The 14,293-nt window shown below is 31.4% G+C and overlaps 2 protein-coding genes across 3 annotated transcripts; both read left to right on the forward strand.

The window, feature by feature from the left end:
* The first annotated feature begins 1,576 nt into the window (after positions 1-1,576).
* LOC124824720 (NADPH-dependent aldehyde reductase 1, chloroplastic-like) lies at positions 1,577-2,894 on the forward strand. Of its 2 annotated transcripts, XM_047297209.2 has the most exons (4): positions 1,579-1,782; positions 1,873-2,249; positions 2,333-2,691; positions 2,782-2,894. In XM_047297209.2, the coding sequence occupies exons 1-4, from the start codon at positions 1,657-1,659 to the stop codon at positions 2,802-2,804; spliced, it is 885 nt and encodes a 294-aa protein (XP_047153165.1). In that variant the 5' UTR covers positions 1,579-1,656; the 3' UTR covers positions 2,805-2,894. The 2 variants fall into 2 exon arrangements, with proteins under 2 accessions (XP_087961636.1, XP_047153165.1); XM_088105510.1 differs by having other exon boundaries at positions 1,577-2,249.
* Positions 2,895-5,169: 2,275 nt separating this feature from the next.
* RUS6 (root UVB sensitive protein (Protein of unknown function, DUF647)) lies at positions 5,170-9,546 on the forward strand. Its single transcript, XM_047297208.2, has 13 exons — positions 5,170-5,703; positions 5,807-5,905; positions 5,983-6,096; positions 6,183-6,254; positions 6,355-6,465; positions 6,543-6,662; positions 7,168-7,269; positions 7,360-7,432; positions 7,588-7,668; positions 7,755-7,819; positions 7,927-8,028; positions 8,123-8,302; positions 8,936-9,546. Exons 1-13 carry the CDS (start codon positions 5,407-5,409, stop codon positions 9,002-9,004), a joined length of 1,485 nt encoding a protein of 494 aa, XP_047153164.2. The 5' UTR covers positions 5,170-5,406; the 3' UTR covers positions 9,005-9,546.
* Positions 9,547-14,293: the final 4,747 nt, after the last annotated feature.

Raw genomic sequence — 14,293 nt, forward strand, 5'->3', positions numbered from 1 at the left:
TTTTAAATACTTCCAAAATTAATCGCTCATGTTTTAAAAATAATATTTTACATGCATAAAAGGTATTACTATTTTAATTTATAATGCGTGTAAAATGAATATAAATATTTACATTTTATTATTATTTTGGATACATAAGGCTCGATTAGATCCGGCTCACCACGGGTTAGATCATTTAGTGAGTCAACTCAACCCGACTCATTTATTAGCGAGTTTAGAAAATTTGAATCCGACTCGACCTACCACGGGTTGGTGGGTTAAACGGATTGACTCATAAGATATTAAACTTCAAAGACAATTCAAAAAATAAAAAAATATGATACAATTAAAGCATAATCCAAAACCAAGCATGAAAGGAGAACAAATAACATTGGTAATTTTGTATCAATTGTCCATTTATAATATTAGAGTATTAAATAGATAAATCTATAATATTTTTTTCTCTTGAAACATCTTCATCTTTATCCATCTACAATATAATAAAAAAATATTAACTAATAATATTGAAACACAAAATAATAAATAATTAAATTAAATTAGGTAGGTTGGTGAGCCAACCCGGCTCTCCACAAGTTCAACCTGGCTCCCTTCAACCCGAATGAGTCAGGTTCTAAGTGAGCCAAGTTAAAACTAGCTTACATAAAAAAATTACATTTTTCTAAACCTAACTCGACTCAAATCCTTAATGGATCGGGTTGATTCACAAATTACAACTCATTTGACAACACTGTTATTTTTGTAATCCTGACTTAATCATTCCAACCTCTTCATAGTCATGAACACAAATTTCACATATATAGGTAGTTGTTGAAAATCATTCGAGAAAAAAAAAAGCCAATTTTGAATTAAATCGGTCTAAAAACGATCTATAACATCATAAGTTAAAACTTTCAACGCAACTGACTAATAATATCCATACAAAATTAATTGTTATTTTTAGATTAGTGATTAATATAACAGATCAATTATGAAAAAAAAATTACATTTTATTATACAAATATTATTTATATATACATTGTAAATATTGTCGTTATTTTCATAAATTTAAAAATATTAAAAATATTAATTTTAAGATTTTTTAAGAGGAGCGTGATTGAGAGGAGTTACTAAATAAGACCAAAAAAAAAATAAACTCAATTCAATCCAATTAGTTTGATTGAGTAATTTGATCCAAGTCAGAGTCTTTGCATCCTAATCAAACAATGTATAAAAAAATGACTAAAATAATTATTTCAATGTGTTAAATTTTGTAGTAAATATTATTAATCGGAAAATCAAGTTTAATCACAATGAATGATGTTAAATAAAAAGAAGAATAATGAGAAATAGCTTAAAATAATAATATAAAGAATTGGAGTGTGAAAATAATTAACACAGATGGTTCTAAGCTTCACCGCCTGTGGAGTCCATAGCAGTGCCGATGAATGACACGTAGGTAGATCTTCTTTTACGTGGCATGCCATCACACCTTCCTTCCTTTATACAACACTCATCACTACCAAATACATGTCCCCTCGTCACAGCAACACGTAAATTCATTCTACCTACCTCAAAACCTCCCTATAAAATATCTCATAAACAAGGCTTCCTCCGACCATACAACATATACTTCAACCACCCAAAAATTTCCTTCAAAAACTCTCTAATCAACCAAAAATGGCCAGCAATAAGGATTCCAAGTTCCCACCTCAAAGCCAGAAAACGCAGCCGGGAAAAGAACACGTAATGGATCCACTCCCACAAACCATACATGCAGACTACAAACCCGCCAATAAACTTAAGGTATTTTTCAGTTCTCAGAGTGTAATGTTTTTTTGCCATGCTTTTAGTCTAAGTCTTGTTGCTTACAAGTTACGGTGTGGATGTGCACAGGGAAAGGTGGCGCTGGTGACAGGGGGTGACTCGGGAATTGGAAGAGCGGTTTGTCTGTGTTTCGCGAAAGAGGGTGCAACCGTGGCTTTCACATACGTAAAGGGGCATGAGGACAGGGATAAAGATGACACTCTGAAGATGCTGCTAGAAGCTAAAACAGGTGGTGCAGATGATCCGTTGGCAATAGCGGCGGATATTGGCTTTGACGAGAACTGCAAGCAGGTGGTTGAGCTTGTTGTGAAAGAATATGGACGCATCGATGTTCTGGTGAACAATGCAGCCGAACAGCATTTAACAGACTCCGTAGAGGAAATCACTCAACAGCAGATTGAAAGAGTCTTCGGGACCAATATCTTTTCACACTTCTTTTTGGTCAAGTACAGAATGAAACATATCCAAGATATAATTTTTGACCTCATGTATATATATATATATATATATGCTGACCCTTTTTTTGTAGGCATGCTCTGAAGCACATGAAAGAAGGGAGTTCCATCATCAACTCTACTTCAGTTAACGCCTACAATGGGAATCCAGAAGCGTTGGACTACACTGCTACTAAGGGAGCCATTGTTGCCTTCACGAGAGGTCTTTCTCAGCAGGTGGCGAGCAGGGGAATCAGGGTGAATGCTGTTGCACCTGGACCGGTTTGGACGCCAATACAGCCTGCTTCAAAGTCTGGTGAAATGATTGAGAAGTTGGGGTCTGAGGTGCCAATGAAGCGTGCGGCTCAGCCTAGTGAGATTGCACCGTGTTATTTGTTCTTGGCAACTGCTCAGGACTCTTCCTATTTTACTGGTCAAGTCCTCCATCCAAACGGTGCGTCACTTTTATGCCTTCTTTTACTGTAACAACAACAACTCTGTTCAAATTTTTCTTACACGTTCTCTGCTTTCTTGTTTTCTCTAGGTGGAGAGATCGTCAATGCTTAATGCTGTCCAGTACCAGCTTTTCTGCCTTTCTCTTTTACACACAGACAAATAAACACTCTTATCAAATAAACACTGTTATCTTCCTCTGTACCATGTGCCTTCATTTATCAACAAATAAGGGTGCTCATACCTTCACACTACAAAACCTTCACACTACAAAAGGACAAAATTAATTTAAAGTCATAATATATATTATTATATTATTAAAAAGAATCTTCAATTAATGTACTTTTAAGAAACGTGTGAAACAAAACTTTTCCAACAAACTTCTGCTCCTTTCATTTAATTCTGTGTGTTGTCACAGTTCTATATCATATTATATTTATTTAGATATAATTAATTATTTAAATAAAATTAAATCTATAATTAATTATTGAAATAAAATTAAATCTATGCGCAGTAGGAATAAAATATCTTATCATTTATTATAAATAATAGTGATAATTTTATATACAAATGAAAAAACGTTAATATTTTTATATAGAGTGAAAACTAACATGACAGATTTTAAATTACTTATTGGAAGGTGAAAATGAGAAATTTTATTTGTTAGAATACAGACAAAAAAATGTAGACCCACGGTGTATCTCTCTCGTAAAGATTGAGGTTAATTTGAATGACATTGTTACTTTATAAAATTAATTTTAAATATTAAATCTAAATATCACGTCAAACGATCCGTCTAGAATTAGAATAGTGTCGATAAACAGACAAACATCTCATGGATTACATAAACATCTAACTTTCTCATTTCATCTTTTAATTTGTTCAAAACATCTTTGATTCTCATTCACATAAAAGTAAAACATTTTTATATTTAAAGATGTCCTTCTTGCTACTGCTTCGCTTGTTTAATTAGTAAATTAAGAATCATTACCATTATTTTTCAACTCGAAGAAGATATAATAAAATATAATCATAAATTATAGATATTATATATAAAATTTACTTTTCTATACACGATACTTTTAATTTAATGTTATTTCATATATCTCTATTTAATATATATTATATTTTATCCTAATAGTAATCAAGGAAAGTGAACATCATTTATTCATTCAGTATTCTTACTCTTCCATGTTTTAGTCTTTGACTTCTCAAAATTTCTTAATTTTGTTTGAAATTCTAATGATGATTATTTTAGCTTAATTTCTACCCCTACAAGTCCTATTATTTATGAGATTTTAGACTTGTAGATTGTGTGGATCATATGAAAATTAAAAAATCATGCAAATTCAAGCATTATTAAAAAAAAAATATGAATAGTGATATTGAATAAGGGTGGTGCAACTAAAGGTAATTCGAGACATGCTTGTTAGAAATTTAAGTTATGCATTACATTAAAAACAAAAAGTTAAGTAACATATAAAAAAAAACCTCAAAAAATTATTACCTTAAGATTTTTTATAAAAACGTTTTCTCAAATGCCTAAACTTGTAAACTTCCAATGTCATTGAATGTCTCAATCTTTAGTTGTCATCCGTTAAGCAATTCTTATACTCACATATGTGGTCTTATTATTAATAAATGGTTCAATTTATTCTTATTGAAATGATTCAATTTTTACGTGATGTCTATATTGACTTCAACCAGTGATTCTAACCAGCATTGATAGCTTTAAACTGTTGATAATCAATGACAACACTTTTTAGTGGTATTGAAATCAATGGAGACTTTACACGTATAAAATTGTAATAATTTTAAAAATCAAGGGACCGACTTGATCCATCAGTTCATAAGTGGCTAAAATTCAACAAAATAAATAAACAATCAGACAAAAAAGAAGGTAATTAAGTGTAATAACACGAAAGTAAAAATAAGTGTGTAGTATAAACAATGTCTTTCAGTTAAACATAAGAATACGTATTGATAATTTAATTTAAAAAATACAAATTATTAAAATATTAACGTAATTAAGTGTGGAATATTTGTAGGATGTGACAAAGAGAAGAATCCTCTTCATTTTAAACACAAAACTGAAAAATTGATTTAAAATAAATTTGCTAGGCTTTTTGTAGCCAGCGCCGCCGCCGCCGACCATCCTTAACGGAAGGGCGATTTTGTGGGAGGAATTTAGGAGTTTATACAACGTAATTTTTTGCGACATTTATTGCTAAACTGCTTATACAAGGACTTTGAAAAAGATATAAAGTAGAAATAGAAAGAAATAGAAAATTGAAAAGTATTTTATGAAAACAAAATAAGATTGTGAAATTAGAAAAAATTATTAGGAAAGAATTAAATGTAATTGGATAGAGAGAAAGTGGGTGACCCACCTAAAGTAAAGTTGCGGCCTTGATTTGGCGGTGGGACAGCTGTTAGAACATAGCATAGGAGAAAATAAAAAAATGTGGTTCTCATTTTTCAACTGCTACCACTTAACCCTTCATCAATCTCATATCATTTCGTTTCAATCCTATGAAAATGACGAGAAAGATGAGAAGGAGCACGCCATGCGGCGTTAGGGTTGGTAATTCTAATTGTAATTCTAACCTCATTCCATTCGCAATTTTGTTCCCATTTCGATGAAAACTATGCTCCCTCACTTCTCACTATACAAATTCACTTTATAAATCACAATCTACCAATCTTCTCTCAATTCATGGCTCCCAACCCAATGAAGATGAACACCAAGCAATCTGCGAATTCGAGTACGAGTACCATAGCAGCGTCGGCAGCAGCTTCGTCCCAGGAGATTCTGGTCCGCGAAACGCTGCGTATCAGCGCCAATTTGGCCTCCGCCCCTCTCCTCCAAACGCCTTCCTCCCTCACCATGATCTGCTGCGAGGAAATTGATGGCCGTCGATGGAAGTACGTCGCCGAGACCGATGCCTCCGGTCATTTCAAGAAGAATTCCTTTCGCCCTCTCTCCCTGCAGTCTCCCCAGGCCCCTCTTGACGTATCTTCTTTTCTCTTTTCTCTTTTCTCTTTTCTCTTTTCTCTCTATCATAAACCCTCATTCCTGGATTCATTCTATTCATTCTCTCACCATCACGATGCAGGAAGTTCTCGCTTTCGTTAGATCCTATGTTGTTCCCGAGGGTTTCCCCGACAGTGTTACTCCTTCCTACGTCCCCTACATGACATGGAGGGCTCTTAAGGTATCACTATTTCCATCTTCCTCTACCAATTCACAATCTTTCCATGCTTTCCTAATTTCTAACCCTTTTTCTTCTAGCACTTTTTTGGTGGAGCAATGGGCGTTTTCACCACTCAGACCCTCTTGAGTTCAGTTGGCGTCTCCAGAAACAGGGCTACTCCTGGGGCTGTCGCCATCAACTGGATTCTCAAGGTAACTATAACCGTGGCAATCATTCTCAGCTTCACTCGCCACTGTTTAGCTGAATGTGAAAATAAATAAATAAATAATACCCGTAGGACGGTGCTGGTCGTGTGGGGAAGATGCTGTTTGCTCGCCAAGGAAAGAAATTTGATTATGACCTCAAACAGGTAATCGTTAGCTTCCTTGCTTCTTTTGCTCAACCTCGTCATACAAATTGGTTCTTCCCGAATTCCCACAATCTGCAGTCTCAGAGTTTTTGTGTTACAGCTGCGGTTTGCGGGTGATCTTCTGATGGAGCTGGGTGCTGGAGTTGAACTGGCAACTTCTGCAGTGCCGCATCTGTTTCTACCTTTGGCTTGTGCTGCGAATGTAGTAAAGGTTTGGCGACTGCTTTGCGATGAGTGTTTCGCTTGTATGTGAGCTCTGCAGGCTTATTTGTTCATTTCTGCTCTCAGAATGTTGCTGCTGTAACATCAACATCAACTCGGACGCCGATTTACAAAGCCTTTGCCAAAGGTGAAAACATAGGGGATGTCACTGCTAAAGGAGAATGTGTTGGCAATATTGCGGACCTGGTATGTTTCTGAACTTTGATTAATTCTAATGTTGGCATACTTTTGTTGGAACATTGTTTGCAACAGTTTTTGCAACCTGGGCTAACCTGGTACTCGGCTTCCTCCTTTTCTTTGCCTTCTAATCAATCAACTTCATTCTTGCATGGGTGCATGGCCATTACATGCTTTGAAAATGATGACTTTTGAAGTGATCGCTTTGATTTAATATTTAATAGCATACAAGAAAAACACAATATTTAATATTGCTCGGCATATATAGTTCTTGGCAGGGGGTGTGATGGAATCCTTCATGCATTATAATATCCCCAAATTATATTATATAAGTTAGTGCAAATCTCATGTTGAAAGATGACTTTGTAGGATTGAATTAATTGTAAATTTAATTTGTAAAAGTCGTATTAGAGACTGTTTACCTCTTTGAACTGTGTCATTATAATTGAAAAATCCAGGTTTGATGATGTTTGTGAAAAATTGTTTACCTTTCGAAATCTCTTTCAATTTGCAGTTAGGAACTGGTTTGAGCATACTGATTTCCAAAAGGAATCCGTCGCTTTTCACCACATTTTCCCTCCTTTCATGTGGATATATCGTTAGCTCTTATAGAGAGGTTTGTCTTTTGTGTATGCTATGATGATGCTTATCTATCTGTACTTCCAATCTGGTGATCGTGTGTATCTAATGTTTAATGCATTAATAGGTTAAATCTGTTGTTCTGCACACACTTAACTGTGCAAGATTCAGTGTGGCAGTAGAATCCTTCCTCAAGACAGGTAGTGGATCTGTTTAAAATCATCAAACAGTCAATCCATGCTCTCTTATTGATCAGGCTGTTCTTTCTTTTATAGAAAATTTAATTTATATAATCACTAGATGCAATTCCACTAGAAGCCTTGTTCACATTTTAACTAAAGTTAATCTATTTCAGGACGAGTTCCCACTTTGCAGGAGGGCAATGCGAATGAGAACATATTCAGTTTTCCATGGAGAGATAAGCCTGTTGTCCTTGGTATACCAATAGGCTAAAAGATTTTTACCAGCAATCATTTTGGGTGAAAAATTAAAACTGAACTCTTTTTTTAACTGTCTTTCTAGGATCAAGAGTCAAGGAAGCATTCCAAGACCCTAGTGCATATATTGCCATAGAGCCGTTGTTTGATGTAAGCCTTTTTGAGAACTTGAGATTTTCCATCTCTTTCTTAAGTTATTGGTTGATTGATGTTGCTATATAATATATGTAACTGATGTTCTCTTAAATTGGTAACAGAGGGAGAAATATATTGTTACGTATAACCCCTTGAAACACAAGGTTTATGCTGTGCTCAAGGATCAGGCAAAGTCAGATGACATTCTCAAAGCAGCATTCCACGTGAGATATATGGTTATCTTATAAATTTGTCAGAACAGATCGGGAAATATTTAATTTGAAAAGACCTTAAGACTTAAACAACTTTGTTTTGTAGGCTCATGTGCTCTTCAGTTTGTTAAATTCAAATAAAAGTAAGACCTCGTCTTTGAAGGAAAGTGGGGATCTTAACTCAAACGTGACGCACACAACTGCTGATATTGAGGCTTGTATGGCTGATACTTGCAAAATTGTGACAAATTCTTATGGTCTTTTCAAGAATAAAGCTAAGGAGCAGGTAATGAAGCAAACGTATTTATTTGTTGGTTCCGCAGCCTATATTGTTTTACTACAGTATTTTTTGGCCTGGCTTTGAATGGCTGTGTTTGACTAGTAATTATTGGCTATTGTGGTGTTGAGTTTTGGACATTTGGAATGCCTTACATTTGTTGAATGCAATCATTGTCAAAGGACTTCACCCTTTTCTGGGAGATGGGGTAGGAAGAGGTGCTAGTTTTGAACTCATGTTTCTGTTTGACCATACCTTGAATATTCAGTTGTTTTAAGTAATTCTCAGGGTAGAATAATTATTTTTTACATATATTTTGATAGCTGGAATGAAAAGATATTAACATTTTTAATGCAGTTTATTCCCATCTTCATGAGGGAGTTTAATGCTGTTGTATTTTATACTGTAGTTATAACACGCTCCATTTTTGTGAAGAGTGTTTGTTACTTTGATATTTTATTTGATTCCGTGAGTGACGAGAATTGGGGAATTAGAGATGCACAGTTGTGAATCTTAACTGTAAATAATTGAAATCTGAGGGCTTATCTGCATGCTCAAGATTTTTATCAGCATTTTTTGAAGTAAGTATATATGTTGCAAGTCATTGCAAATGCCAAGTTCATATAACCTTTTTACTTGCAGGGTTGGACAATGTCAGAATCACTTCTAAATCCTGGTCGAGCTAGGCTGTCTCCACCTGATAATAGATGATATTCTCCCTGCTGCTGGGTTCAGTGCCAGAGTTCTTGGGTTTGCTCTCAATGTGAAATGGGTCTGGCAATTGAAGCTTAAAATAATCACCGTGCAACGAAAACATGCAATGCTTGTGGAATCGTAGCATCCTTGACCCTCTTAAAAGCCAAATGAACTTTTTGCGGATGTTCTGCGTGGATGGCCTTTAACATAAGTATGGCAGTTTTAGCATGACTGCATATACGACCACGTAAAATACCAATGCTCGTCTCTTTTTCTCGGTCGAAATATACAAATTTGTTACTCTGTTTTTTCTATTTTCTTAGATCTGTTCTTTATTCTTTTTGCAGTGAGCATCATTCTGTAGTATAAGTTTTCAATTTCAATTTTGCAGCTGAGTTCAAGAACTTGTTGCTCAGTGTAATTTCCATGTTGCATTCTTGTAGCTTTATTTGTGCAAGAAGTCTGATTAAATTAAGCTAGGTCCGAAGTATTTGTATCCTGTAAATTTTTTCCTCGAAGCAGGAAGCATAAGGAATCATGGTGTGTTTGGACTAGAATTTATAAGCTTGATTTTAAAGGTAACACTTTGATGATTGTATGAACTTCATCTACATTCATATTACTGTGTTACTGATGCACCAAATCAAAGATTGGGTGTTTTCTATTTAATGAATACGATATTTGAACTCAAACTAATTAATTTATTTCAAATAATAAGTTTTTTAAAAAAATTTAAAACTAAATTTATAGGGGTAAATTTCATAAATAGATACAAAATAAGTATTTTAATGAATATTCATATGTAATAAATATGAATATTTTAATTTTTTTCATTTTTTAATGGTTTTTTTTATAGATTTATGTTTTATTTATTTATTTTGAGTTCTGGAATTAACTTTTAAACAACTTAATTTTTTTAAACCAACATTGGCAACTTGATAGAATGTATTTTTTAGAATTGAAATTTATTATGGAAAAATTATCACCTAATAACATTACAAAGAGAACCAAACCATTAAAACTCACGTCTTTTATCAGTTTTCGAATTTATAAGTTTATCTACATGGCAATTTTTTTTCAAAAAAAAATGTGGATGACTTTAAATTTCATAATATCACAATTCTTCATGTATTTTCGCCATATTTCTTTTAATTTGAGATAAAATGCTTGACAAAACAAAATAGAAATCACATTCAAACCACATTTGCTTATAACCATATCTTGAAGCATATTCAAAATTTTATTATTAGCAACTCCTCTAACATAAAAAATACTTAAAAGTTCTTTTTATTTCTTTTGCTCTTGATCCGCTTTAGAGTTTTTTTTAAGCCTTAGCGTATATTATTTTCTTATTAACAATACCAATGTTTCTTTTTTTTTTTTGTTAAAAGTTAGTTAAGACTTTTTTTAATGACGAATAACAGGCTTTCAATCAATTTAAGCAAGATATTTGTGTCAGTCTTAACTAAAATAATTTTTAGTTGATATTGATATTAACCTAAATATTTTGATTGGCATAAAAGGAAAATAACCCCAATAAATACCAATTGAAAAACTCTTTATTGACTTTACTGAATAAAAAAAAATATGGACTTTGACTGAAAAATAACTTCAAATGATATTTTTAAACTATTAAATGTATTTTAATATTTAAATAATTTTGTGTATTAAGTAGTGATTGAAATTATGTATTGAAGTAAGAAAATTAAAATTCAATAGATCTAAATTATTATATCCAAATAAAACAATTAAAAATAAATAAACTTAAATTAAATGTATTGGTATTTGAATGTCATGGAAATTGTGAACCTCTTTATCTCTAAGTACAGAGTTGATTTTTTAAAATTATTCTATTAACTATTTTAAAACCTTTTTTTTAATAAAAGAAGTTGAATATTTTACCTATTTATATGATTTGATATTTTATATTCCATATAGGTATTTAGGGAGATATTATATATATATATATATATATATATATATATATATATATATATATATATATATATATATATATATATATATAGAATATATATATATATATATATATATATATATATATATATATATATATATATATATATATATATATATATATATAATATATATATATATATATAGAAATATATATATATATATAGAAATATATATATATATATATATATATATATATATATATATATATATATATATAGAATAGAAATAAAAAAAGTTAGGCCTCATATAAGAAACAAAATTCCAAAATAAATTGCATTAGACTTTGGACTCTTATGTGAATAGTGATGATTTTGGATCAGGATTTATATCTAAATCAAGTTGTAAATCCAAATCCATTTTTAGATTTATATTTTTTTGATGGAAATTAATTTTTTTTATATAAATCTAATTTTAATTTTAAATCTATATTTTAAAAATAAAATAATTATTTCATCTAATACATATATATATATATATATATATATATATATATATATATATATTTAAATAAAATAATAAACAATATAATAATATTATAATTTAATGATATTAAGGATTAAACATAATATATTATATAAATTCTTAACATTAAAAAAAATAAAACCATATAAATGTTCACATAAATCAAAGCATTACAAGAATATCTTATATAAATAACAACTTAACTAATAAATTAAGTATATGTCAATTTAGTTTCTTGCAACCTAACTCTTGAAAAACAAGAGTTCATTGACAATCCATTGATGTATACATTACCAAAATTTGGTCTTGACAAGTCCATGACCATGAACTGCTCTCCCAAATGAAAAACCGGGAACATTTGCGCAGGCAACAAGAACATTAACCAAGGTTGTCAAATCCTTAAAATAAGTATATGGATGAAAAAATCAAGTGCAGTGTGGGAAAAAAACCATTCATCACACACCCATGTATCATCAAATCATACATTCAAATCAACTAGATTGCTAAAAAAAGAACTTTATTCAGTGATGGTGAGCTCACCCAATAATTTCATTTTTTGAAGAGTATACATAACTAAATGTAAGAGACACATCAATTGCACATAATATATATAGAAATATTCAACTATTACTTGCCATGGCTCCAATCTTAAGCAAAACAATGGAACTAGGTTCTTTGGGTCTGGTTCCCAACAACTCAGCCTTGTCCCACTAAATTATATCTAAAAGACCTCCTTATTACTAACAAAATTAGTTAGCACATTTGAGTGTGCCATAGATAGAAACCAAAGAATTCTTAAATGCTAGTAAATAGGAGACCTTTTTCTATTTTGTCTCCTTTTTCAGCTTTTTATTTTTTATTTTTTCTATGGTTAAGAATATTAGTGTCAATGTTTTACCCTTGGTCTTATAAAACGACAATATACTTCTACATTTCATGAAAAAGCTCGCATGACACAGACTAGGGAACAATGCAAAATCTCCTTTAGATGAGAGTTTCTAATATGAATGAAGTAACAACAACAAAATGTGATGAACTAAATTATAAAAAAAATGTATATATTTGAATAATTATATTTGTTAAGTAGAAATTTGGCAAGAAAAAGAAGAAACACAATACTAAAGCTTATTAGATTATTAATTAATGGGAATGTTTCTAAACAAAACCGCCAATATGTATCTTCTCCTTTCAAAGCTCATCGCATGTGGGAGAGAGACAGGATGATTACTAAATAAATACTATTAATTGTACAAATTTCGTTCTATAATCATTACAAACTATTGAATTAAGTGAAATCAATAGAAATCTTACAAGATTTGTGACATTGCTAACTTGATTGTATGAATAAAACTTTTAAAGTTTTTATATTTTTATTCGCTTTTTTCAATTCAAATATATTATAATTAGCAATGAAGTTTTAGAAGGAGAAATTTAAGTCTTGAGAGAATTTCCTTTTTGGAAAAAATAAAAGTAAAATTATGTAACATTTGGAGTGTTATGTTGTAGATAAAAGAAAAATGAGAAATTGCTTTAGGTTGCTTTTTGCAGTGTGGTGTGTTCTGTTTTATTGTTATGATGCTTTCCCTTAAACCAAAGAACATTCTGCATGGAAGGATGTGCATCCCGATACAAATTAAAGACACCACCTTTTTTCTTTTCACGCTTTTATATTCCTTTTTTTTCTTTTTCAACCATCCATTTTGAACTATTAATTATCCATTAATAATTAATTTTTTCAACATTAACTAATGTATTTAAAATGCTAATTAACTCATTCACAAGAAAAGTTAACTTTTTTTAAAAATTCAGTTTTACACAATTTTTATGATTTGAACAAGATATAAATGAAAAAACAAAACACAAATTCATTAAAAAGATCACGCTTCTTTCTTCTTCCCCAAGTGGACCCATTCTTCTTTTCCCCTTTTTAAAGCAAGGCGTGCTTGCAAGATTTGTATGATTATTTATGGCTGCATAATGATTCATCATCGTGAAATTCAGATATTATATTAAAACAGTAAAGTTATGTAATATTGTTATTATATTATCATTAAGATGCAAAAGAAATACTACAAGATGTTTATTTCTTTTTGTGATTGTTCATATGTGCCCTAGTGTTCATAGGGATAAGGTGACAACCGACAAAGACAGCAAACTAGGTTTGCCCGTAATGCAATGAACCATGTTTTGTTTAAAAATTTGTGGACAAAATCCTTTTAATTCAGTTGTTGAATTGTTGATTGATGTTTTTGAATTTAGAGCTATGTAGCAGGTATGTGTGCATGTGTGTGCCAATGTCAATTGCCTCACCAGTTCATGATAACCTCTGTCGCCTCCACCTCACGCATTCACACTGTTTTTATCTTTTCTTAGTTAACCATTATCAACTGATTTTAAGATAACTAGGTGTAATGTATTATGAAACAGTACAAATAGTTTGGATATGCATGTTATTAGAAGATGGCTCAGCTGAGATTTTTGAAGAACATGACAAGATTACTATCTTCTCTTTAACTCCAACCATTCATTAAATTTATGATATTTTAACACTGAATAAAAAATAGTTAATGATGACATACAAAGTTTACTTTTTTTCTGCTGGCATGCAAGGTGTACACTATGATTACTAATAGCTTTTGACGAGTTTAAGTTTTGTTTGATGAGTAATAATGAGTTTAAGTTTGAATGCCAGAAGAAGAATATCAAATAAATAGCTTCTTTCCGCCAGGCACGGTGACGACACACACATGTACTCAGGTCCAGACATAGAATCCAAGCTTCATTGAAGACAAAAATCCAAAGCAAAGCTGAGTTCGCATTTTCTTTTTCTTCTTTCTGATCAATGTGTATACTTGGTCGTACTTT

Source organism: Vigna umbellata, chromosome 1 (assembly GCF_029865625.1).
Source record: "Vigna umbellata cultivar VRB3 chromosome 1, Vumbellata_1.0, whole genome shotgun sequence".
NCBI classification, from domain to species: domain Eukaryota; kingdom Viridiplantae; phylum Streptophyta; class Magnoliopsida; order Fabales; family Fabaceae; genus Vigna; species Vigna umbellata.

What these genes read in the sequence shown, in the direction of transcription:
- LOC124824720 (XM_088105510.1), top strand. Translation starts at nt 1,657, where the DNA reads ATGGCCAGCAATAAGGATTCCAAGTTCCCACCTCAAAGCCAGAAAACG. An exon ending in TCACACTTCTTTTTGGTCAA is followed by an intron (nt 2,250 to 2,332) that starts GTACAGAATGAA and finishes CTTTTTTTGTAG; the next exon opens with GCATGCTCTGAAGCACATGA. An exon ending in TCAAGTCCTCCATCCAAACG is followed by an intron (nt 2,692 to 2,781) that starts GTGCGTCACTTT and finishes TGTTTTCTCTAG; the next exon opens with GTGGAGAGATCGTCAATGCT.
- RUS6 (XM_047297208.2), top strand. Translation starts at nt 5,407, where the DNA reads ATGGCTCCCAACCCAATGAAGATGAACACCAAGCAATCTGCGAATTCG. An exon ending in TCGTTAGCTCTTATAGAGAG is followed by an intron (nt 7,270 to 7,359) that starts GTTTGTCTTTTG and finishes ATGCATTAATAG; the next exon opens with GTTAAATCTGTTGTTCTGCA. An exon ending in TTCTCAAAGCAGCATTCCAC is followed by an intron (nt 8,029 to 8,122) that starts GTGAGATATATG and finishes TTTGTTTTGTAG; the next exon opens with GCTCATGTGCTCTTCAGTTT.